Genomic DNA, 26,608 nt, shown 5'->3' on the forward strand with positions numbered 1-26,608 from the left:
CTCTACCGAGGGCCATAAAGTGAGACTCTCTCTACAAAAAAAATAAATAAAATAACCCATGTAAATACTTAGCCCAGTAAAGTCGTAATACTAGTTATAATTATTATTAGCTAATAACACAATACTTGGTACATAGTGAATATTCAGTAAATTATTATTTTTTTTTTTTTTGAGATAGTCTCTATTGCCCAGTAGAGTGCTGTGGAATCAGCCTAGCTCACAGCAACCTCAAACTCCTGAGGCCGAGGGATCCTCCTGCCTCTGTCTGCCAAGTAGCTGGGAATACAGGAACCCACCACAATGCCCAGCTAATTTTTCTATTTTTAGTAGAGATGGGGTCTCATTCTTAGGCTGGTATCAAACTCCTGAGGTTCAAGATATCTCCTGCTTTGGCCTCCCAGAGTACTAGGATCACAGGTGTGAACCACCACATCTGGCCTAATTAATGCACTTTCGATAATTTTCTCAATTTATTCTTACCAAGATAATTTGGAACATTTTTCTAGCCTACTTCATTATCTCAGGTTATTAAATGTGATTGTTTCTTTTTAAATACTCTAATTCTTGTCCTTGCCTATAATTTATTGCTAGAGAGGTTGGGCGTGGTGGCTCATGCCTATAATCTTAGCACTCTGGGAGGCTGAGGCGGTGGATTCCTCGAGCTCACAAGTTCAGGACCAGTCTGAGCAAGAGTGAGACCCCATCTCTACTAAAAATAGAAAAACAGAAGCAAGAGGATCGCTTGAGTCCAAGAGTTGCAGGTTGCCGTGAGCTATGATGACACAATGGCACTCTACCCAGGGTGATAGCTTCAGACTTTGTCTCAAAAAAAAAAAATTATTGCTAGAGTTTAAAAAATTATCTTTTGCATATGCGATATATTTTTTATTGAGTTGTGATTGTTCCTAAGTATTATATCTCTGTACATCAGACATGGAAGATTAATGTTTCTTTTTTCAGGACGAAAGTCAAACTTCTGCATCCTCTTGTGATGAGACTGAGATACAGATTAACAATCAGGAACATGGTGACAGAGAGCCAGTTGCCCATGTCACAAAAACAAGGAGAAGACACAAGACAGTCAAGGGGAACCCTGACTTCCAGGTGAATGGAAGTGTACTTACTGAAAATAAGCTATCACCTGTTCAAAACAAGAATGTTCTTAGGGAACTTCCTTTTTAAATTTCCTTATGATGTCAGATGGTTGTAAGTTCACTGTGTACTTATAAGCTCCATGAAGGCCCAGGCCCAAGTCTAGTTGCTCAGTGCATCTGGGGCCCAGGACTCAAGAAGCACTTCCTAAGTATTAAGCAAAGATTAAGCATTTGAATAAATAGCATGTTTCATTAAGGATTTGCTTAAATGAGGTATAGTGAACAAGAAGAAAAACAGAAACCAACATTGAATATGGTTTTCTTTTTTTTTTCTTTTTTTTTTTGAGACAGTCTCACTGTTGCCTGTGATAGAGTGCGGTGGCATCACAGCTCACAGCAACTTCAAACTCTTGGGCTTAAGCGATTCTCTTGCCTCAGCTTCCGAAGTAGATGGGACTACAGGCACCTGCCACAACACTCAACTATTTGTTGTTGTCATTGTTTAGCAGGCTCAGGCTGGGTTTGAACCTGACAGCCACAGTGTATGTGGCTGGCACCCTAACCACTATGCCACAGGCACAAAGCCTTGAATATGATTTTTTCATTTAATTCTCTTTCCTAACTGTCTTCCGGCCTGGTGATAACCATGTAGTCTTGATTAGATTCTGATTTCATTATTCTACCTTATCCTTCCATTCTAGTTAACTTCTACTAAACACAGTCTGAATTTTTTTTGATCAGTAGACTATCTACATCTATTAGTGTTAGCTTATCATCCCTAAGAAAGCTGATTTTACCATTTCTTTTATGCTTTCCAATGTTCCTTGGTGCCTCTTAATCTCAAATTTACATTCTCATGATACTCAGTAGAGCAAGACCCAAATCCATTGCTCAAAAGTCTCATTCTCCTACTTTTATTCTTTTTTTTTTTTTTTTGAGACAGCTCACTATGTGGCTCTTCATAAAGTGCTGTTGATATCACAGCTCACAGCAACCTCAAACTCTTGGGCTTAAGAGATTCTCTTGCCTTAGCCTCCCAAGTAGCTGGGACTATAGGCACCCACCACAATGCCCGGCTACTTTTTTTTGTTGTTGTTGTTGTTCTTGTTGTCGTTTAGTAGGCCCAGGCCAGGTTTGAACCTGACAGCCCAGGTATATGTGGCCAGTGCCCTAATCACTGAGCAAGGGGCACCAAGCCCCTACTTTTACTCCTTTAAGCTCTTCCCTTTTCATTTTGTTACAGTGTTGGGAATGCAGTGATTACTTTGCATTTAAGTCTTTTATTTCCTTTTAAAATTAGCAGGACCATTCAGAGATCCAAGTAAGTGATTCCACTGAATTGCAAAATCATGAAAAGCAGGAAAACCAATATCTCAGTGCTACTGTAAAAGTTCCTTCTCCGTCAAATGAGAGCCAAGGAACTGAGAACACAGTTGCCTCAGGAAGAAGCGGAATAAATGATATGCCAAGTAAGTTTAAAAAGAAAAAAATTGTTACTTATGGCCATGTAAATTAGTTCCCTAGGACCACTATAATAAGATACCATAAACACGGTAGCTTTGAAGAACAAAATTGATTCTCTCATTTCTACAGGCTAGAAGTCCAATCAAGGTGTCAGTAAAGCCATGCTTCTGTAAGACTCGGGTAGAATCCTTCCTTTCTTTTGCTGATTTGTATTGATTATCTATGCCTGGTGTTCCTTGGCTTGCACTATATGGCTCCAGTCTTTGCTTCTGTCATCACATGGCATTTTCTATAGGTATTTCTTTCTTGAAAGTGCTCCAGACTAGGCGTAGTGCCTGCTACCTGTAATCTGAATGTTGGGAGGCTAAGGGAAGAGGATTGCTTAAGCCCAGTAGTTGGATACAGCCAAAGCAAGGGAGAGACTCTGTCTCTATAAAATGTAGAAAAATTAGCCAGGCGTGGTGACATCTACATGGAAGGGTAAGGCAGAAGGAACATTTGAGCCCAGGTGTTGAGGTTGCAGTAAGTTATGATGATGCCTCTATACTCTAACCTGAGAGACAGAGCAAGACCCTGTCTCAAATAAATTGAGCATGGTGTCACATGCTGTCATCCTAGCCCCTGTGGAGGCTGAGGCAAGTGTTTAAGCTCAGAAGTTCAAGAGGTCATTCTTTTTTTTTTGTAGAGACAGAGTCTCACTTTATGGCCCTCGGTAGAGCGCCGTGGCCTCACATAGCTCACAGCAACCTCCAACTCCTGGGCCTAAGCGATTCTCTTGCCTCAGCCCCCCAAGCAGCCGAGACGACAGGCGCCCGCCACAACACCCGGCTATTTCTTGGTTGCAGTTTGGCCAGGGCCGGGCTCGAACCCGCCACCCTCGGTATATGGGGCCGGCGCCCTACCCACCGAGCCACAGGCACCACCCAAGAGGTCATTCTTTTTAAAAATAAATAAGTATAGAAGCAGAGAACCAGAGAAAATATGCCAAAATGATAATGGTAGTTCTTTGGATGTTGGGATTTTGTGATTTTTTTATCACTCTACTTAAATAAAAACTTGCCTCTAGTAAAAATTGTACAAAAGTTTTATTTAACTTTCTGATTATGTTTATATAACTTCTCTATATAGATAGCATAAAATTTCGACCTACTTGAAGCTTATGAGCTAATACAGTAGTAATGCTGTAATTCCTTATGTTGCTTATGTATACTATTTCTACCACTTCAGCAAAGGCTATGATATAAAAATGCTCTGTTAACTTACAGACATTTCTTAACGTTTTGGAAATCCTTCTTGGTTCTGTATCTTTGGATTTAGGCAATGGAGATTCAGAAGTACCTTCAGGAAGAAAGAAGTCCCTCTACACAAATGAATTTTGCAAACCTAGAAAAATTAAAAGAACTGGAATCACTACTCCAAGTAAGTTTTATACACAAAGATACATAAAGTAATGGATGGCCCACTTCAGACTAAGGTTGGAAAGGCAGTTGGTTAGAACAGCTAAAAGTTTACATGCTGGAACTTGGGTTTATATTCTCGTTTTCTCATTTTCTAGCTTTGAGATCTTGGGCAAATTATCCTTAATAAACCTACTTCTTCAGTGTAAAGTAGAAATAATTTTACTATACTACTCATTTCTTCAGGTTGATTAACTGAGAATATTTTTTCCACTACTGATTACCTAGTGCAGTAAATAGTCCATATCTAGGATTCAATAAATACTTGATACATGAGCAGGCATGATGGCATGAATCCTTAGTCCCAACTACTTGGGAGGCTGAGGTGGAAGGATCGCTTTTTGCCTAGGAGTTTTAGGTCATAGTGATCTATGATTATACCATTGCGCTCCAGCCTGGGCAACACAAGACCATATCTTTAAAACAACAAAAAAATCTAATAAATGAATGTCTGTGAAGCTCTTGGCATAAAGCCACCTTGTAAGAAGTTTCTCATAAATCTAAAGGGCTCCATTTTTGGATATGTAATTTTTCTCTAACTTATACTGCTGGAATGCTGCTTGGCACATAGAATGTTAATTTTTTTTTTTTTTTTTTGTAGTTTTTGGCCGGGTCTGGGTTTGAACCTGCCACCTCTGGCATATAGGGCCAGCACCCTACTATTTGAGCCACAGGCGCCGCCCCAAATGTTGATTATTATATGCTTACGGTAGTTAGAATGCTGGTGATTATATCAGAGATGCAATCAATGTCCACAGACTTAATTGGAACAGCATAGAACAGGCATCCTCAAACTTTTTGAACGGGGGGCCAATTCACTGTCCCTCAGACAGTTGGAGGGCTGGACTATAGTTAAAAAAAAAAAAAAACTATGAACAAATTCCTATGCACACTGCACATATCTTATTTTGAAGTAAAAAACAAAACAGGAACAAATACAATTCACACTGCCTCATGTAGCCCGCAGGCTGCAGTTTGAGGACCCCTGGCATAGAGTGAGGGTAAGGGAACTACTGCCTGCTTTGGCTTGTCTTAGATCTCTTGAGAGAAGAATGATTTTTACATTTTGTTTGTTTGTTTATTTGGGGGTTTTTTGCATTTTTTGACTGGCGCTAGGTTGTGAACCCACCACCTCTGGTATATGGGGCCAGCGCCCTACTCCTTTGAGCCACAGGTGCCGCCAATTTTTACATTTTTAAATGTTTTTTAAAACAAAAACAATGAGACGCCGGGTGTTGTGGTGGGTGCTTATAGTTCCAACTACTTGGGAGACAGAGGCAAGAGAAGTGCTTGAGCCCAGGAGTTGAAGGTTGCTGTGAGCTGTGATGCTACAGCACTCTACCCAGGGCGACAGCTTGAGGTTCTGTCTCAAAAAAAAGAACAAGAACGATGAGACAGAGACCACACCATACATGTCCACAAAGCCTAAAATTTCTTTTATCCACCTCTTTACAGAAAAAGTTTGTCAGTCCTTGACATAGAGCTTTCTAAGCATTATAAAATATCAAATTTATGATGGTTAAATAAAAGCCATTTGACAATTGGTTGGATTAGATAAATCTATTACGGGCAGCGCCTGTGGCTCAGTGGGTAGGGCGCCGGCCCCATATACCGAGTGTGGTGGGTTCAAACCTGGCCCCAGCCAAACTGCAACAAAAAAAACAGGCATTGTGGCAGGTGCCTATAGTCCCAGCTGCTCGGGAGGCTGAGGCAAGAGAATCACCCAAGCCCAAGAGCTGGAGGTTGCTGTGAGCTGTGTGATGCCACAGCACTCTACCGAGGGCAATAAAGTGAGACTCTGTCTCTACCAAAATAAATAAATCTGGGCGGCGCCTATGGCTCAAAGGAGTAGGGCGCCGGCCCCATATGCCGGACGTGGCGGGTTCAAACCCAACCCCAGCCAAAAACTGCAAAAAATAAATAAATAAATCTGTTACTTTTATTCTTTGCATTAAACTGAGATGTCAGTTACTAAAATGAACAATTGACAGATAGCAAATGTTTAGTTATGAATGTGCTTTGTCCCTGAGTTTCCAAAAACTAAGTATTTTGAAATTAAAGGTTTGGCAAAAATTATATTGAAGTTGAATGTCAGAGATACAAAGAAAATAGATATTAACAGAAAAACACAGGAAGTAAATGATTGGATTTTGCCTTATTAATTTTCATGTTTGGGGGAACATTCTAGACTTTAAGAAGCTTCATGAGGCTCATTTTAAGGAAATGGAGTCCATCGATCAATATATTGAGAGAAAAAAGAAACATTTTGAAGGACACAATTCATTTAATGAGCTGAAGGTATGCATTTAATGAGCTGAAGGTATGTAGATAAAATTATGTTCTTAATGGTACTAAACTTTAATTATTTATTTATTTATTTATTTATTTATTTTGAGACAGTCTCATTATGTCGCCCTCAGTAGAATGCCGTGGCATCACAGCTCACAGCAACCTCAAACGCTTGGGCTTAAGCAATTCTCTTGCCTCATCCTCCCTGGTAGCTGGGACCATAGGCGCCTGACACAACACCCAGCTATTTTTTTTGTTGCAATTGTCGTTGTTGTTTAGCTGGCCCGGGCCAGGTTCAAACCCTCCATCCCTGGTGTATGTGGCCGGCACCCTACCCACTGAGCTATGGGCGCCTCCCTAAACTGTTTAATTTTAATGTATGAACTATATATATATATATATATATAACACCATGGTTAAAGCGTCTAGCTTTCTATTTTTCTACCAGTGGAATGGATTTGTCTGGCCTTAACATATCTTTATCTTAAAATTGCTTTCTCCAACCTTGAGAATATGGAAAACCCTCCAGGTAAAGCAGTGAATCCTCACTATGAAGAACTTATTACACGATGGGTGCCCGTAGCTCAGTACATTGGGTGCCGCCCACGTGCTCTGGGGCTGGTAGAATCGAACCACGCTAGGGCCTGCTAAACAAAGAAAAAAATAGCCAGGTGTTATGGTAGGCACCTGTAATCCCAACTACTAGGAAAGCTGAGGCAAGAGAATCTCTTGAGCCCAAAAGTTTGAGGTTGCCGTGAGCTATGACGCCACAGCATTCTGCCAAGGGTGACAAAATGAGACTCCGTCTCAATAAAAGAAAAAAAAAAAGAACTAATTCCAAAATACAAGTCATTCTACAGGGTGGCCATAAAGTTCATATGCAATGTAAAATAGAATGACCACCCTGAATTTTCCATATTCAGATATTTGGCCTCTTTCATTAAGAATGGACTAACTAGGCCAGATATGGTGGCTCAGGCCTATAATCCCAGCACTCTGGTAGGCTGAGGCAGGTGGATTCCCTGAGCTCACAGGTTAGAGACCAGCCTGAGCCACACCCAGACCCCATCTCTAAAAAGTAGCCAGTGTTGTACAGGACACAACATCTAGTTGAGAGGCTAAGCCAAGAAACTCTTGAGCCTACGAGTTTGAGGTTACTATGAGCTATGAGGCCACGGCACTCTACCAAGGGTGACAAAGTAAGGCTCTGTTTCAAAAAAAAAAAAAGGACTAATTTATGGCTAAAATTCCTTCTTTCTCCTATCTCTAAAGAAAGATGGAGTGATTAATCATGGCTAACAGATCCTTCGGGGGCCTTCATTCCAAGTCCTACTGGACTCAAGGCCCCTAAAGTAAGAGAGAGTGATAAAAATCAGCCCTGAGGTTGAGTTAAGGGAGTACCAAATATAAGGTGAGAAACGTTTATTTTAGAATTTTATAATATATAACAACCTGCATGTTTCTCAAAAAGAATTTAAAGCAGTTTGTCATATGAAACATAGCAAAAGTTGTTTTGTTTTTGTTTTTTCTTTTTTCTATTTAGAGAACAGTTGTCACCCAGCAAAGACCCCATCTCTAAAATATAGCCGGGCATTGTGGGCACCTGTAGTCCCAGCTACTCAGGAGGCTAAGACAAGAGAATGGCTTGGGCCCAAAAGTTAAGAGGTTGCTGTGAGCTGTGATGTCAGAGCACTCTACTGAGGGTGACAAAGTGAGACTCTGTCTCAAAAACACACTCAAAAAAATTGTGCCTTTTTCTCTTTTTCAGAAGCAGTCTGTCAATAAGAGCAGTATCGTGACTCCAGTTCGTCTAAGAGGAAGACTTTCTGTGCCTTGTACTCCCATCAGCCAACAGCACTCACAAGGCCGCTTTCACACCCCTACAAATGAGAGCATCTCTGTTCTGAAGGGGTCAGTTAAGCACTCCGCCCTCTCCACAAGTAAAATGAACGTCAGGTAAAGAAGTCACTCCAGAATGTAATCATAGGCAAAATTTCAGGTAGACCAAATCAAATTTGTTTTAATGTTGGTTTATAAAAAGAATGAGGGCTTGGGCGGCACCTGTGGCTCAGTGAGTAGGGCACGGGCCCCATATACCAAGGGTGGTGGGTTCATACCCAGGCCCCATCAAACTGCAACAAAAAATAGCCGGCCATTGTCCCAGGTGCCTGTGATCCCAGATACTCAGGAGGCTGAGGCAAGAGAATTACCTAAGCTCAGGAGTTGGAGGTTGCCGTGAGCTGTGATGTCACAGCATTCTACTGAGGATGACGAAGTGAGACTCTGTCTCTACAAAAAAAGAATGAGGGCCAGGCATGGTGGCTTACACCTGTAATCCTAGTACTCTGGGAGGCTAAGGTGGGAGGATCACCTCACCTCATAAATTTGAGACCAGCATTAACAAAGCAAGACCCTTTCTCTACTAAAAATCTAGAGATAAGGGAAGGGGCTTGATTAATTCCCACTTATCGGGTAAAGTGTAGGCGCATATGGCACACTTCCTAGATGAGGGCTCAACTACAACTCAGACTTTGGACTTTACCTTACAAACACAAATAATATAACCTAATCGTATGTACCCTCATATTAACCCATAACTAAAGAAGAAAAATAGAAAATTTATCTGGGCATAGTGGTGGGCGCCTGTGGTCCCAGTTACTCAGGAGGCTGAAGCATGAGGGTTGTTTGAGCCCAAGAGTTTGAAGTTGCTGTGAGCTATGATGCCATGACACTCTACCCAGGGTAACAGAGTGAGACTCTGTCTCAAAAGAACAGAGATGGGGGGCCTGGCAGGATCAGGAAGAAAGAGAGAAATCAGTGAAGAGTTTAAGTTCTAATATTTTTTCTTTAAATTTGTGTTCAGTTGGGTGGTGCCTATGGCTCAGTGAGTAGGGCGCTAGCCCTATATACCGAGGGTGGTGGGTTCAAACCCAGCCCCGGCCAAACTGCAACAAAAAAATAGCTGGGCATTGTGGCGGACGCCTGTAGTCCCAGCTACTCGGGAGGCTAAGGCAAGAGAATCACCTAAGCCCAAGAGCTGGAGGCTGCTGTGAACTGTGACGCCACAGCACTCTACCGAGGGTGACAAACTAAGACTGTCTCTTAAAAAAATAACTTTGTGTTCAGTTTTGGGGTATTATCCAGCTTTCCTAAGCACACACTTATTAATCAAGTAAATATAAACAAATAAGACATATAGATATTGTTCATTTTATCTATGTATGCCTGCCAAGATGTCTGAGGACAATGTTTTCCATTGACTCGAGTATAATAAGTAAAGCTAAATTTCTGTTGCCCAAGCTGGTGTTGAACTCCTGTCTTCAAGCTATCCTCTCACTTCAACCTCCCAAGTAGCTGAGATTACAAGCATGAGTCATTCCCCCAGTTTCACTGAATATTACTTTAAGAACTCCATGGTGAAGCTGCTAGCCTTTGCTTCACTGAAATATACAGAACAGCAGTCCTTATCCTATTCTGTTTTTTGAAAGATAGCATCTTGCTGTTGTTGTCAGAGTAAAGTACAGTGACACGATCATAGCTTACTGCAGCCTCAAACTCCTGGGCTCAAGTGATCTTCCTGCCTTGGCCTCCCAAGTAGCTGGGATTACAGGTTCATGCCACCATCCCTGGCTAATTTTTTTACTTTTATAGCGACAGAGTCTTGCTATGTTGCCTAAACTATTGTCAAATACCTGGGCTCTAGTGATTCTCCTGCCTTGGCTTCTTAACTAAGACTATAGACATAAGCTACCATGCTCACAACTGTCTAAATTTTTTAACTGTTATATAGTCCTTGTTAATAATTTGAATGTATTGATTCAGGACCGCTATCAAATTTGTAGTTGTAAGACCAGAAGTTTCTTTCTGTTAACCTTATTGACACCAAACCTGTGTACATTTATGTGCATCATTACTGGATTTTCGTTGAATCTAAGACACCATTGATTGACTCAACCATTATTTTATAAACCATTAGTAAAATTCACTGCCAATTAACTATTGACATATTACCAGTTACAAAACACATGCCAATGTCAGAGATGTTAAAATGTACAGAAAATACACATCAAAGAATCAATGAAATAGGCTCAGGTGTGGTGGCTCACACCTATAATCCTAGCACTCTGGGAGGCTAAAGTAGGTGGATTGCTTGAGCTGAGGTGTTCAAGACCAGCTGAGCAAGAGCGAGACCCTGTCTCTAAAAATAGCCAGGTAGGTGGCGCCCATAGGTCATTGAATAGGATGCCAGCCACAGACACTGAGGCTGGCAGTTCAAACCTGGCCCGGGCCAGCTAAAAAACAACAATGACAACTGCAACAACAAAAAAAAAAGTTCCCACAGGGCGGCGCCTGTGGCTCAAGGAGTAGGGCGCCGGTCCCATTTGCCAGAGGTGGCGGGTTCAAACCCAGCCCCAGCCAAAAACCACACACACACAAAAAAGTTCCCAGGTGTTATAGCAGATGCCTGTAGTCCCAGATACTTGGAAGGCTAAGGCAAGAGCATCACTTAAGCTGAAGAGTTTGAAGTTGCTGTGATCTGTGACACCACAGCATTCTACCGAGGACAACAAAATGAGCCTCTGTCTCAAAAAAAAAAAAAAAAAAAAATCAATGAAATATATGTGTATTAATGGCAATTTGCCACAAGCAAAGAATGGGGTTATTTCTGTATCACTAAACTTCTAGGAAGATGTACACTCTGTTCTCACTGCTCATCTGGCATAGCAGTGTCTTGCTCCCTCTGACTTGCTAACACCAAAAGGAAGAAGAGAAAGAAAGGGCACACCTGGGCTTGCCTCCTGAACTATACATATAATTTGAGGCCTTCAGGCTTATCCTTTCAGTGTTATCTTATACTGTCATAGGTCAAAGAAGGGAGACCAGAAAATACAAGAAAATATTTAACAAGTAATGGGCTGGATGCCCGTAGCACACTGGTTAAGGCACCAGCCACGTACACTGAGGGTGGCAGGTTTGAACCCGGCCCAGACCAGCTAAATAACTGCAACAAAAAGATAGCTGGCGCCTGTAGTCACAGCTACTTGGGAGGCTGAGGCAAGAGAATCGCTTAAACCCAAGAGTTTGAGGTTGCCATGAGCTGTGACACCAAGGCACTCCACTGAGGGCAACATAGACGCTGTCTCAAAAAAAAAACAAAACAAGTAATGAAATTATTTGCTTTCTTACCAAGGGCAACATAAGACTCTTTTCAAAAAAACAACAGCAAGGCTGGGCACTGTGGCGGGCGCCTGTAGTCCCAGCTACTCGGGAGGCTGAGGCAAGAGAATTACTTAAGCCCAGGAGTTGGAGGTTGCTGTGAGCTGTGTGAGGCCATGGCACTCTACCAAGGGCCATAAAGTGAGACCCTGTCTCTACAAAAAAACAACAACAACAACAAAAAACAAGTAATGAAATTATTTGCCTTTTTTTTTTTTTTTGTAGAGACAGAGTCTCACTGTTCCGCCCTCAGGTAGAGTGCCGTGGCGTCACACAGCTCACAGCAACCTCTAACTCTTGGGCTTACGCGATTCTCTTGCCTCAGCCTCCCAAGCAGCTGGGACTACAGGCGCCCGCCACAACGCCCGGCTACGCTTTTTTTTTTGGAGACAGAGTCTCACTATATTGCCCTCAGTCGAGTTTCGTGCTGTCACAGCTCATGGCAACCTCAAACTCTTGGGCTTAAGCAATTCTCTTGCCTCAGCCTCCCAAGTAGCCAGGACTACAGGTGCCCGCCACAATGCCCGGCTATTTTTTTGCTGTAGTTGTCATTGTTTAGCAGGCCAGGGCTGGTTTCAAACCTGCCAGCCTCAGTGTATGTGGCTAGTGCCCTAACCACTGAGTTATGGGCTCTGAGCCAAATGATTTGCTTTCATATCAGCCTTTAAAAACATGTTTTTTCTGCAAAAGAGGTTCAATCATATAACAACTATGTACTGAGCTCCTTCCTCAGTACATATTTTTGGTACTAGTTGAGTGGTTTTATTTATAAGCTTAGTACACGTTACTCTTGCCACAAGTACTCATGTCTTATACTTCACTATTCTATTCAGGTTTTCGGCTGCTACTAAAGACAACGAGCATAAGCGTTCACTGACCAAGACTCCAGCCAGAAAGTCTGCACATATGACCATACCTGGGAGTACCTCAAAAGGCGAGACTGTGCTCAGGACACACAAGTTAAAGACCAGCAAGGGGAATTCTGCTGCTGCTGGTAAAAAATCAAAAATAAAAAAATTTGTTTCATCTTTAAGCCATGTAACTTCCCAAAATTACTACGTGTATCTATTCCTTTCAAGCTCTTCGTTTCTATAAAATCAAATCATAAGATAAATTTTATCATAGGATATTTTTCATTTTATACTTATGACAGAAATGTCAGAGACAGCTGATATCTGCCTGAAGGCTCCATCCAATCCTAACATGGTGACCCTCCTTGAAGAGCACTGTGCCCCTTCTGGGACTTGAGGAGTAAGAGGAAGAGCACACTATGCATTAGTCTCCGAATGGCCCTGCAGGACTGAAACGGACAGGATCCCAACCACAGAATTCATGGAATAAGTGCCACACTAATGACTAATAGATTGTGCAAGCCAGAGTAAGCCATACAGATATTTTTCTATAGAGTCTGCTAGACCACCACCTACAGTACCCTGGTGGTTTTCAAAAGAATACTTGCAGCCATGGTATAAAAGTTTAAACATAATAACCAAGTTGAGACCCAGATTACAACTAGACATTTCAGGACTCCCTTGGGAGTTCTGTGCAATGTTATAACCAAGAAATTTGGTTATACAGATACAGAAAGGATTATCAGATCCCAGAGACTAGTGATTATCAGGAGTGAGACTAGAGCAGAGTATCGTTGGTAATAATCAGTGTGAAAATTCTGTTTAAAGATTTCTTAATGACCTAAATTAAAGACTGAATAATGAAACTGATTAAATTTCCAGACAGACCAGAGATGGGAATAGTAAATTTATACTTCTTCCCCTAAATGACCTGTCATTCCTGCTCTACCCGCTTAACTTTATCTCTATCAGCCATCAAAGGTTCCATGTAACATTCCAAACCATGGAGAAAGGCACTTAGGTAGGAAGCAGTGGTAGAAAATGTTTGGTAGGGGTGGTGCCTGTGGCTCAAGGAGTAGGGCGCTGGTCCCATATGCCAGAGGTGACAGGTTCAAACCTAGCCCCGGCCAAAAACCACAAAAAAAAATTAAAAAAAGAAAATGTTTGGTAGACTTAGACTTAAGATATAGCTGTTATTTTACAAAGAGCTGGGAGTTACTGAATGGCAGCCACCTGCCTTTATGATAAGAACTGGTAGGCTCAATGCCCATAGCTCAGTGTAGGGCGCCAGCCATAAACAAGGTGGCAGGTTTGAACCTGGCCCTGACCTGCTAAACAACAAAATGACAACTACAACAACAAAATAGCTGGGTGTTGTGGCAGGCGCCTGTAGTCCCAGCTACTAGGGAGGCTGAGGCAAGAGAATCACTTAAGCCCAAGTGTTTGAGGTTACTGTGAGCTGTGACGCCAGAGTTATGTAGTGAGACTATCTCAAACAAAAAAAAAAAAACACTGGTTTACAAATGCCCACAGGTAAAGGCATAAGGCCAATACTAAATGTTTACTACATTCTGAGGTATCTCCCATAAGTAATTTGGGGATGTATTCAGTTGGAAAGAGATAGTTTTATATTTTTCCAATTAACAAATGATAGATTTTATGTAAACAAAATCAAACTCTGATTTTTTTTTTCCTATGATTTGTTTTGTTCACTTGGCATGTTTCTTTTTTTTTTTTTTTTGTAGAGACAGAGTCTCACTTTATCGCCCTCGGTAGAGTGCCGTGGCATCACACAGCTCACAGCAACCTTCAACTCCTGGGCTGAAGCGATTCTCTTGCCTCAGCCTCCCGAGTAGCTGGGACTACAGGCGCCCGCCACAATGCCCAGCTATTTTTTGGTTTTGCAGTTCAGCCGGGGCTGGGCTTGAACCCGCCACCCTCGGTATATGGGGCCAGCGCCTTACCGACTGAGCCATAGGCGCTGCCCCACTTGGCATGTTTTAAGATCCAACCATGTGGAACTATTTTCACTGTATTTTTCAGGGGTGTAGATATATTTTGGTTTATCCATGTTGTGTTCCCAGTTTCCATTTTTATATATAACTATGAACACTCTTGAACATGTTTCATGTGAATGTGTAACAGTTTTTCTAGACCTAGAGGCGGGACTGCTAGAACAGAAGGTATGTAGACATTTACTATATCAGCTGAATTATATCCCTTTGTGCTCCCAGCAGCAGTGTATGACAGCCCCTTGTTCCACTCCCCGCCAGCACTTGATAGCTTATAGATTCTGGTTGCTCGTTCACAAATACAGATAGGTGTTAACACGTGACAATGACCTGGGTGAAAGTGAGTGGCTTATTCTTTGAGAAAAATGGATTATAAAATGTGCCAGAGGCTGAGCTAGTGGCTCATGCCTGTAATCCTAGCATTCTAGGAGGCCAAGGAGGGAGCATTGCCTGAGCTCAGGAGTTCAAGACCATCCCTGGCAAGAGCAAGACCCCATCTCTATAAAAAGTAGGAAAAACTAGCTGGGCATAGTAATGCAGGCCTGTAGTCCCAGCTACGTGGGAGGCGGAGGGAAGACAATTGCTTGAGCCCAGTAATTTGAGGTTATTGTGGGCTATGATACCAGGGCACACCATCCAGTATGACAAAAAAAAAAAAAAGTGCCAGATATTTGCCCAACTACAGCAAAAAAAGATTACCAAATTAGAACATTGTGTTATATTTGTAAGTGGATGATGCAGAAATTCACATTCATAAATTATAATAGCCTTTTTATTTTTTATTTATTTATTTATTTTTTTTTTTGTAGAGACAGAGTCTCACTGTACCGCCCTCGGGTAGAGTGCCGTGGCGTCACACGGCTCACAGCAACCTCTAACTCATGCGATTCTCTTGCCTCAGCCTCCCGAGCAGCTGGGACTACAGGCGCCTGCCACAACGCCCGGCTATCTTTTTGTTGCAATTTGGCCGGGGCTGGGTTTGAACCCGCCACCCTCAGCATATGGGGCCGGCGCCCTACTCACTGAGCCACAGGTGCCGCCCTTATTTTTTATTTTTTATTTTTTTTAGAGACAGAGTCTCACTTTCTCACCCTCAATAGAGTGCTGTGGTGTCACAGCTCACAGCAACCTCCAGCTCTTGGGCTTAGGCAATTCTCTCGCCTCAGCCTCCTGAGTAGCTGGGACTACAGGCATCTGCCACAACGCCCAACTATTTTTTTTGTTGCAGTTTGACTTGGGCTGGGTTCAAACCCGCCACCCTCAGTGTATGGGGCCAGCACCCTACTTACTGAGCCACAGGTGCCGCTCTATAATAGCCTTTATTAATATCAACCAGAGCCATCAGACTTTTCAATTATAGGTGACTAAGTCTCTTTATATTTGTTTGTGTTAATGATAATACTATTAATAAAATAATTGTTTTTTTAAGAGACAAGGTCACACTCTTGCCAAGGCTGGAGTGCAGTGGCATGATTATTATAGCTCACAATAACCTACAACTACCTACACTCAAATAATCCTCCTGCCTTAGCCTCCTAAGTAGCTGGGACTACAAGTGTGCACCATGATGCCCAGCTAATTTTCTATTTTTAGTAGAAGCAGGGTCTTGCTCTTGCTCAGGCTGAGCTCAAGCAATCCACTTGCCCCAGCCTCCCAGAGTGCTAGGATTATAAGCGTGAGCCACCTTGCCAAGCCAATATAATTTTCTTTATTTATTTATTTATTTATGTATTTATTTTTTTGTAGAGACAGAGTTTCACTTTATGGCCCTAGGCAGAGTGCCATGGCATCACACAGCTCACAGCAACCTCCAACTCCTGAGCTTAAGTGATTCTCTTGCCTCAGCCTCCCAGATAGCTGGGACTACAGGCACCTGCCACAACACCTGGCTATTTTTTTGTTGCAGTTCAGCCAGGGCCAGGTTTGAACCCACCACCCTCGGTATATGGGGCCGGCGCCTTACCGACTGAGCCACAGGTGCCGCCTGCCAATGTAATTTTCTAAAAGGCTATCTGTGAGCAGGGATATTGATTGACAAATTATGCAATTATTTCCTCAAAAAAAATTTTAATCTTCAAGAAGAATTCTAAGCTGATCCTAGGAAATGTTATAATATTCAGAATATTTGGGGACTGCTTAACAGGGGAAACAAAATAAAGCTAAGCAGATAAGCTTCCTGGTTATTTTCTCCCCTTTGGTCCTATTTAACCCCACACTTGTTTCAGACTGTCACATGGATTCTTTTAGCCTATTTGGGCTGCTATATTAACGTACCATAGACAGGCTTATAAAGAACAGTAATTTATTTTTCACAGTTCTGAAGGCTGGATCCAGGCAGGTCAGCATGCTAGCATGATCATTGTCCTGGTAAGGGACCTCTTCAGTTGGCAGGCTGCCAACTTCTATCCTTAACATGGTAGAGAGAGAATTAGAAAACTGTGAGATTTCATTTTAAGAAATGAATTCCTGGTGGCACCCTGTAGCTCAGTGGATAGGGCGCCAGCCACCTACACCGAGGCTGGCAGATTGGAACCCAGCCCCAACCAAACTGCAAACAAAAAATACCCAAGCGTGGTGGGTGCCTGTAGTCCCAGCTACTCGGGAGTCTGAGGCAAGAGAATTGCCTAAGCCCAGAGAATCACATAAGCAACCTCTAGGAGTTGGAGGTTGCTATGAGCTGTGATGCTATAGCACTCTACTGAGGCCACTAAAGTGAGACTCAAGTCTCTAAAAAAAAAAAACAACAACAAAATAAATAGCCAGGCCTTGTGGTGGACACCTGTAGGCCCAGGTACTTGGGAGGCTGAGGCAAGAGAGTTAGAGGTTGCTTAAACCCAAGAGTTAGAGGTTGCTGTGAGCTGTGACACGACGGCACTCTAACAAGGGCAACAGCTTGAGACTCTGTCTAAAAAAAAAAGAAAAAGAAATGAATCATATTCATTTCTCCCAAAAGACTTACCCCCGAATAAAACCAATCACACACATTGGGGGTTAGCATTTCAATACATGAATTTGGGGTGGTGGAGGAGAATACATTCAGTCCATAACATAGGTTACATTTAACATTAAGCAGTGATGTTGGCACCCATGCTCAGTGGGTAGAGCACTAGCCACATACACCAACGCTGGCAGGTTAGAACCTGGCCCGAGTCAGCTAAAACAACAATGCCAACTGCAAAATAAAAAATAGCCAGGCATTGTGGCAGGCACCTGTACTTCCAGCTACTTAGGAGGCTTAGGCAAGAGAATCGCTTAAGCCCAAGAGTTTGCGCTTGCTAGAGCTGTGACGCCATGGCACTCAACCAGGGCGACAGCTTGAGACTGTCTCAAAAAAAAGAAAAGAAAAGATTGATAAAACTATAACAGATCATTTTTCCTAATTAAGTACTTGGGTTTTTTGGTGTTTTTTTCTTAGTTATTACCCCATTCAAGTTGACAACTGAGGCAATGAAGACTCCTGTCTCCAATAAGAAACCAGTATTTGATCTTAAAGCAAGTTTGTCTCGTCCCCTCAACTATGAGCCACACAAAGGTATGTGGGAGTGTTTTGAGGTATGGGTCCTATAAAAGACATCAGATTAAAATAATCAATTCTGCATCTAACAATATGGAAAAAATTATAGTAACTCAGTGAAAACCATACTTGACTACCTAGAATTCCTTCCCTGTCCCCACTTCCTTCAAGATAGACCCATGAATTAATAATGTCCATTAAACAAATAGTAAATAACTGGTTCACTTAAATTTTTATTAATTAAAGATATAACTTCTAACCAATGCTACTGTAAGAATTAATAAGATTCCATACAACATCTAGAAACTTGAAAGCCTAAGTAATTTCTCTGGGGTAAATGAATATTACTTGGGAGGCTGAGGAAGGAAGATAGCTTGAGCCCAGGAGTTTGAGGTTGTAATGAGCTATGATGATGCCAGTACACTCTGTCTCAAATAAATAAAAAAATTTAAGAAGTGGGCGGCGCCTGTGGCTCAGTGAGTAGGGCGCCAGCCCCATATGCCGAGGGTGGCAGGTTCAAACCCAGCCCCGGCCAAACTGCAACCAAAAAATAGCTGGGCGTTGTGGCGGGCGCCTGTAGTCCCAGCTGCTTGGGAGGCTGAGGCAAGAGAATCACGTAAGCCCAAGAGTTAGAGGTTGCTGTGAGCCGTGTGACGCCACGGCACTCTACCCGAGGGCGGTACAGTGAGACTCTGTCTCTACAAAAAAAAAAAAAATTTAAGAAGCAATATATTAACATCTTAAATTTTGTCCCAGTTTTTTTTCTGTTTGTTTGTTTTTTTTTTTTGAGAGAGAGCCACAGGCTGTCGCCCTGGGCAGAGTGCTGTGGTATCACAGCTCACAGCAACCTCCAACTCCTGGGTTCAAGCAATTCTTCTGCCTCTGCCTCCGCCTCCCAAGTAGCTGGGACTACAGGCGCCTGCCACAATGCCCAGCTAATTGTCCCAGTTTTTTAATTTAAATTTACAGTTATATATATTTATGTGGCACAAATTATGAATATAATGTAGAATAATTAACTCAAGTTAATTAGCATATCTATCACTTCAAATATTTAACCATTTTTTGTAATGAGAACATTTGAAATATACTGTCAGCAATTATGAAATTCACTATACCATTTTTTGGAGACAAGAGTCTCACTCTGTTGCCACTAGATAGAGTATAGTGGTATCATCACAACTCATTGCTACCTCTACTAGACTCAAGCAATTCCCTTTCCTCAGCCTCCCAAGTAAGTGGGACTACAGGCACCCACCAGACCAGCTATTTTTTTGTTGTTGTTGCAGTTTGGCCAGGGTCAGATTTGAACCCGCCACCCTGGGTATATTGGGCCAGCACCCTACCCACTGAGCCATAGGCGCCGCCCCAATCAGCTAATTTTTTTTTTTTTTTTGTAGAGACAGAGTCTAACTTTACTGCCCTCGGTAGAGTGCTGTGGCGTCACACAGCTCACAGCAACCTCTAACTCTTGGGCTTACGCGATTCTCTTGCCTCAGCCTCCCGAGCAGCTGGGACTACAAGCCACAGGCGCCGCCCCAGCTAATTTTTTTCAATTTTTGTAGAGATAAGATATTGCTTTTCCGGGCGGCACCTGTGGCTCAGTGAGTAGGGCGCCGGCCCCATATACTGAGGGTGGTGGGTTCAAACCCAGCCCCGGCCAAACTGCAACAAAAAAATAGCTGGGCGTTGTGGCGGGCCTGTAGTCCCAGCTGCTCGGGAGGCTGAGGCAAGAGAATCATGTAAGCCCAAGAGCTGGAGGTTGCTGTGAGCCGTGTGATGCCATGGCACTCTACCGAGGGCAGTAAAGTAAGACTCTGTCTCTACAAAAAAAAAAAAATAAAAAGATATTGCTTTTTCTAAGGCTGGTCTCAAATTTCTGGCCTCAAATAATACTCCTACCTGGGCTCCCGGAGTGCTAGGATTACAGTCATGAGCCACCACATCTAGCCCACAATATACTTTTTAATTGTATTTGTCATGGTATGCAATAGATCTCAAAAAAAATGTATTCCTCCTGAGGCTTTGCACTTTCCTTTTTTTTTTTTGAGACAGTTTCACTCTATTGCCCTGTATAGAAGATAGTAGCATGATCATAGCTCATAGCAAACTCAAACTCTTGGGCTGAATGGATCCTCTTACCTCAGCTTCCCCAGTAGCTGAAACTATAGGCCCCCACCCCAAAACCTGGCTTTTTTTTTTTATTATTATTAGTAGAGACAGGGTCCTTCTTGCTCAGGCTGTTCTCAAACTCCGAACCTCAAGCAATCCACTTGCCTCAGCCTCCCAGAGTGCTAGGATTATAGGTGTGAGGATTTTGTACCTTTTGACCATCATCTCCCCATTCAACACCATTCTCCTCTCTGATTCTATAAATTCAGTTGTTTTAGATTCTACATATAAGTGAGAACATGTAGTATTTCTTTTCTGTGCCTGGTTTATTTCACTTAGCATAATGTTCTTCAATTCCATTTATGTTAATAAAAATGACAGAGTGTCCTTTTTTGAGACTGAATAGGATTCGACAAACTGTTTTCAAATCTTTGGGGTAAATACCCAGAAGTGGTATGAGTAGATCTGGTCTCAGTTATAAAAAATAACTGGTCCCACTATTTCATTCTAAGTACATTTTAAGAGGTAGCAGTAATAACAAATGGCAGAAGTGAAATACTATTTTAATATTCAACATAAAACCTATGCAATCTTGGGATAAACCTCTTGGTTGTAATGGCTTATTTTAATGTGCTGATTTAGTATTAAGATTTTTTTTTTTTTAGAGGCCAGCACAGTGGCTCATGCCTGTAATTCCAGTACTTTGGGATGGGAGGCAGGTGGATTGACTGAGCTCAGGAGTGTGAGACCAGCCTGAGCTAGAGCAAGACCCCATCTCTAAAACTAGCCGGGCGTTGTGGCGGTTGCTGTAGTCCCAGCTACTCTGGAGGCTGAGGCAAGAGAATCTCTTGAGCCCAAGAGTTTGAGGTTGCTGTATGTCACCATGACACTCTACCGAGGGTGACAAAGTAAGACTCTATCTCAAAAAAAGACAGAGGCCAGGAGCCATAGCTCACGCTTGTAATCCTAGCACATTGGGAGACCAAGGCGGGTGGATTACCTCAGCTCACAGATTGGAGATCAGCCTCAGCAAGTGCGAGACCCTGTCTCTAAAAAGAGCTGAGCGTTGGAGGGGGACCTGCCCCTTTGTCTGGAACCTGCGGGTGGGGTGGGGTGGGGTGGAAGTGCGCAGCTACCTGCAACTTTGTGCCCGTGTGCTGGGCATGGGCTTAGTAGGCTGGGAGTAGAGTTGGCTCATAAAGTTTCGAGCCCGGGAAGCTTTGCAGCGTGGAGTGAAGAGTGATCCTCGGCCTCTACCATGACCACCACCACCCCAGGTCACAGTCCCCTGGCAGCAAGCTGGGCCTCCAGGCCTGAGCCAAGGATGGCCTCTCCAGAGCAACACATATGCCCCTAGACACAGCCCTCCCCAAGGACACCTTGGCTCCCAAGCCCAGGATTTGGGGCTGAGACTTGGCGGCTAGGGTGTTGCCAAGGGGTCCTGTCAGCCCCAACTCTTCAACCCAGCTAACTTCAGGGCAGTTCTCTTGGTCCATGTGTGTGACATGGACCTGTAGCCCTCCCTGACGGAGGTGGGTGTGGGAGAGGGACTTAAGCCTTGAGTGGATCATGGGAAAACTTGGCCAACTTTTTGGCCCACTTCTACCAAACTGGCTTGATCTTACTTTTCCTACTCTCATTTTCCCCTCATCCTGATTTCCTCACTGACTTGTTTTTTACCTTGTATTGCGTGTGTTTCTTTTTTTTAGGGTAACTTTTTTTTTTTTTTTGGCCGGGGCTGGGTTTGAACCCGCCACCTCCGGCATATGGGACCGGCGCCCTACTCCTTGAGCCACAGGCGCCGCCCTTTTTTTTTTTTTTTTTTTTTTTTGAGACAGAGCCTCAAGCTGTCACCCTGGGTAGAGCGCCATGGCCTCACAGCTCACAGCAACCTCCAACTCCTGGGCTCAAGCGATTCTCCTGTCTCTGCCTCCCAAGTAGCTGGGACTATAGGCGCCCACCACAACGTCCGGCTATTTTTTTTTTTTTTTGGTTGCAGCCATTGTTGTTTGATGGGCCCAGGCTGGATTTAAACCTACCAGCTCAAGTGTATGTGGCTGGCGCCTTAGCCGCTTGAGCCACAGGCACCGAGCCGTATTGCGTGTAGTTTTGTAAATCACCCCCAACCTTCTCTGGAAGGAGGTGGATATAAATAAATTCATAAATTCATAAGCAAATAAATATAGTAGCTTGTTCCCCTCCTGGATTACCCACTCCATTGAAATCCAAGTAACTCTTTGGCCACTGACACCCCACCCCCACCCCATACTTTCTGCATTGCAAATACCCTTCCTTTCTTCTTTCCTCTTTCAATAAGTATTAAGCAGAAGAATGAGTAGTAGGGATAAAAAGATGAAAAAGACTTAAAACCTGTCCCAGCAAAGGTCACATCTAGAGGAATCAAGATTAGAAGTACACTAGAGGCTCGGTGCTTGTGGCTCAAGCGCCTAAAGCGCCAGCCACATACACCTGAGCTGGCAGGTTCGAATCCAGCCCGGGCCCGCCAAACAACAATGACGGCTGCAACCAAAAAGTAGCTGGGTGTTGTGGCGGGCGCCTGTTGTCCCAGCTACTTGGCAGGCAGAGGCAGGAGAATTGCTTGAGCCCAGGAGTTGGAGGTTGCTGTGAGCTGTGATGTCACAGCACTCTACCAAGGGCAACAGCTTGAGCTCTGTCTCAAAAAAAAAAAAAAAAAAAAAGTACACTAGAGAAAGCTGGACAACAATCTGGGAGATGCTATGAGACAAAAACATCTTATTAATTTGGTGTTTATTGACAACCCATTATTTACCAGAGGCTGGTCCAAACTTTTGAGGTATAATCAGTAAGCAAGGCAAACTTAGACCAGGGGCCAAGTGCTTAAAAAAAGACTTAGTCGGATTTATAGGAGGAGAGGTTGGGAGCCCAGGTTGGTCAGGGAAATCTTGGAAGAAACAGGTTTGAGCAGGCCTTAGTGAAATTTGGATAGGTGGGGAGCTGAAGGGTGAAGGAAAGGGCAGGCAGGGAAAGGGAGCTTGAGCCCAAAAAGAGTTTGAGTTTGAGGTTGCTGTGAGCTATGATGCCATGGCACTCTACCAAAGGCAACAAGAGAAAACTCTGTCTCAAAAAAAAAAAATTTTTTTTTTAAACTTTTTCTTTCCCAGAAACACAGATTCAAGTAGACCTGAATATATATGTCCCAAGTTTTGTTTTGGGGGGTTTTTTTGAAAGAGTCTCACTATGTTGCCCTCGGTAGATTGCCATGGTGTCTCAGCTGACAGCAACCTCAAACACTTGGACTTAAGCAATTCTCTTGCCTCAGCCTCCCAGGTAGCTGGGACTACAGGTGCCTGCCACAATGCCCTGCTATTTTGGTTGTAGTTGTCATTGTTGCTTGGCAGGCCCAGGCCCGGTTCAAATCCGCCAGCTCCGGTATATGTGGCTGGTGACCTAGCCACTGAGTTACAGGCGGTGAGCCTCAAGTTTTTTTGTTTTTTTTTTTAAATCTTTTTAGTGTTAACATTTTTTCTGTGAGGACAAATTTAATTTATATCTGTGGAATGTTAAAATATATTACAGAATATACTGGCAAAATGTCTATAAAAACAAAGTATAAATGTTGATAGCAAACAGCCCCAGATGAAGAGAATAAAGATGAGAGTTTAAAACTGGGTTTCTCTCCTAAACTAGGAAAACTAAAACCATGGGGACAATCTAAAGAAAACAATTCTCTGAATGAACATGGAAACAGAGTTGACTTCCACAAGAAAACTTACAAACAACCTCGTCTCCACACTAGGTGAGTACATAATAAAGTCCATGTGCCTAGGCTCCAGTATAATGAATCCCTATTCAGTAGGTTTGGGTTGAGAGCCACGCATCTGCAGTGTCTCCAAGGCTTGACAGGTGATTCAGAAGACCTGCATCAGTGGTGCTGCTCTTACGTAGCTAACCAAAAATGGGCATGGATACTCCACCAGACACCAATGCTCAAGTGTCCAGGGAACCTAAGTATACAGATAGATGGGGTTTATAAGGCATCAATGCCCTTTCAGAAGGAAAAACCCAGGATGGTCCTAAAGAGGCCTTCTTCAACATGAAAACCAACTTAAATCCCAGACTTCAGCTGGTTCTGGTTGAGTCTAGATTCCCTGGCTGGAACCCTCTAGATAGCAGATTGACTCTTGCCTATATCTAGCTGTCACCAATGCAGTTACTAACTGTATTCGTTATTACAAAAATTAATATGTGGCTTGGCGCCTGTAGCACAGTAATTACAGCACCAGCCACATACACCCAGGTTGGAGGGTTTGAACCTGGCCTGGGGCCAGTTAAACAACAATGACAACTGCAACAAAAAAATAGCCGGCCATTGTGGCAGGAACCTGCAATCCCAGGTACTTGTAAGGCTGAGGCCAGAGAATTGCTTGGGCCCAAGTGTTTGAGGTTGCTGTGAGCTGTGACGTGATGGCACTATCGAGAGTGACATAGTGAGACTCTGTCTCCAAAAAAAAAGGAAGAAAGAAAATTGATACTGGCTTTTTCCTTTATGTGCTTAATCCCCTCCAGGGAAAAAACCTAGTGGCTTGAATCAGTAAACCACCCCATCACGTCCTGTTTCTAGTTCTAGCATTTTCTGTGTTTTTTTTTTTTTGAGACAAGAGTCTCACTATGTCACCCTCGGTAGAGTGCCATGGAGTCACAACTCACAGAAACCTCAAACTCCTGGGCTCAAGTGATTTTCTTGCCTCAGCCTCCTAAGTAGCTGGGACTAAAGGTGCCCACCACAATGCCCAGCTATTTTTTGTTGTTGTTGGCAGCTGTCATTATTGTTTAGCAGGCCCGGGCCCGCCTCCAACCTGCCATTCTCACTGTATGTGGCTGGTGCCCTACTCACTGAGCTACAGACGCCGAGCCTGTATTTTTTTTGTTTTTTGAGTCTCACTCTGTTACCTTAGGAAGAGTGTTGTAACGTCATGGCTCTCAGCAACTTCAAATGCCTGGGCTCAAGAAATCCTTTTAACTCAGCCTTCCAAGTAGCTAGGACTACAGGCACCCACCAGGACACCCAACTAGTTTTTCTGTTTTTAGTAGGGACAGGTTCTCGCTCTGGCTCAGGCTGGTCTTGAACTCCTGAGTTCAAGCAGTCCTCCCGCCTAGACTCCCAGAGTGTTGGGATTACAGGCATGAGCCACTGCATGTGGCCTAAAATGAACTTTTAAAAGTACATGAGTTGGGGGCAGCACCTGTGGCTCAAAGGGGTAGGGCGCTGGCCCCATATGCAGGAGGTAGTGGGTTCAAACCAAAACCTAGCCAAAAAGCTGCAAAAAAAAAAAAAAAAGTACATGAGTTGGGGTGGTGTTGTGGCTCAGTGGGTAGGGCACCAGCCCCATATACCGAGGGTGGTGGGTTTTAACCTGGCCCCAGCCAAACTACAACAACAAAAAAAAGTACGAGTTGGTTTCAATCACCAAGATTCCTTCTGTTGCTAGTTCCATGCATGATTTCTTTCTTTTTTTTTTTTTGCAATTAAAATGGCTTTATTCCACCTGGGTGCAGGTTGGGTAGGATTTCCAACTGGGAAGAACACACAGGTGGGTGATGGCTTGGGGGAGGGGTGTTAAAAGTCAGGAAGGTGGGGGTTGGGACATTTGCTTTCCTGAGTTGGACATGTGTTGTAAGGGTGGGGGTTGGCCCATTCACCTTTCTTAGGTGGGACATCGGGTGGGAGAGGGTAGGGGGTTGATTCTTTTATGAGGGTTCACCCTATTTGGGTGAGGTTTGACCCTATCATCCCAGTCTTTTTTGTTGTTGTTGTTAGAGTGTCACTGTCCACTGTCACCCTTGGTAAAGAGCTGTGACGTCACAGCTCACAGCAACCTCAAATTCTTGGGCTTAAGTGATTCTCTTGCCTCAGCCTCCCAAGCAGCTGGGACTATAGGCACCCACCATAACACACAGCTGTTTTTTGTTGTTGTTGCAGTTGTTATTGTTTAGCTGGCCCAGGCTGGGTTCAAACCCACCACCCTCAGTGTGTGTGCCTGGTGCTGTAATCACTGTGCCATGGGTGCCGACCTTTTTTTTTTTTTTTTGAGACAGAGTCTCACTATGTCACCCTCGGAAGAGTGCGGTGGCATCACAGCTCACAGCAACCTCAAACTCCAAACTCCTGGGCTTAAGTGATTCTCTTGCCTAAGCCTCCCAAGTAGCTGGGACTACAGGTGCCTACCACATGCCTGGCTACTTGTTGTTATTGTTGTCATTGTTGTTTAGCAGGCCCAGGCCGGGTTCCAACCTGACAGCCCCAGTGTATGTGGCCAGTGCCCTAACTACTGAGCTACGGGCACTGAGCCATCCCTGTCTTTTTTTGTCTATTATAAGGAGGCGGGATGATGGGTGTGCTATCTTTTTGACTACTCCATGCATGATTTTAGATGCTAAGTTAACAAGAAGGAAAACACCAATTTCTAGACCTTTAACACAATGACTAACAGGTGTTAGAAAACTACTAGACAGGTTCCGTGCCCGTACCTCAGTGTTTAAGGCGCTAGCCACATACACTGAGGCTAGTGGGTTCAAACCCAGCCTGGGCCTGCTAAACAACAAGTGCAACAAAAAA

General features: G+C 43.4%; 1 protein-coding gene across 2 annotated transcripts in view; it reads left to right on the forward strand.

Moving 5' to 3' along the window:
* NUSAP1 (nucleolar and spindle associated protein 1) overlaps positions 1 to 26,608 on the forward strand; it is a 48,125-nt gene that overhangs the window by 20,297 nt on the left and 1,220 nt on the right. The window contains exons 3-10 of one of the 2 annotated variants that reach the window (XM_053595880.1): positions 961 to 1,104; positions 2,395 to 2,563; positions 3,876 to 3,977; positions 6,204 to 6,313; positions 8,073 to 8,260; positions 12,355 to 12,515; positions 17,800 to 17,916; positions 23,680 to 23,788. In XM_053595880.1, the coding sequence (XP_053451855.1) occupies positions 961 to 1,104; positions 2,395 to 2,563; positions 3,876 to 3,977; positions 6,204 to 6,313; positions 8,073 to 8,260; positions 12,355 to 12,515; positions 17,800 to 17,916; positions 23,680 to 23,788 (1,100 nt within the window). The remainder of the gene's footprint in view (positions 1 to 960; positions 1,105 to 2,394; positions 2,564 to 3,875; positions 3,978 to 6,203; positions 6,314 to 8,072; positions 8,261 to 12,354; positions 12,516 to 17,799; positions 17,917 to 23,679; positions 23,789 to 26,608) is intronic. The other variant, XM_053595881.1, reaches the window with a different exon arrangement.

Source organism: Nycticebus coucang, chromosome 6 (assembly GCF_027406575.1).
Source record: "Nycticebus coucang isolate mNycCou1 chromosome 6, mNycCou1.pri, whole genome shotgun sequence".
Classification (NCBI taxonomy): domain Eukaryota; kingdom Metazoa; phylum Chordata; class Mammalia; order Primates; family Lorisidae; genus Nycticebus; species Nycticebus coucang.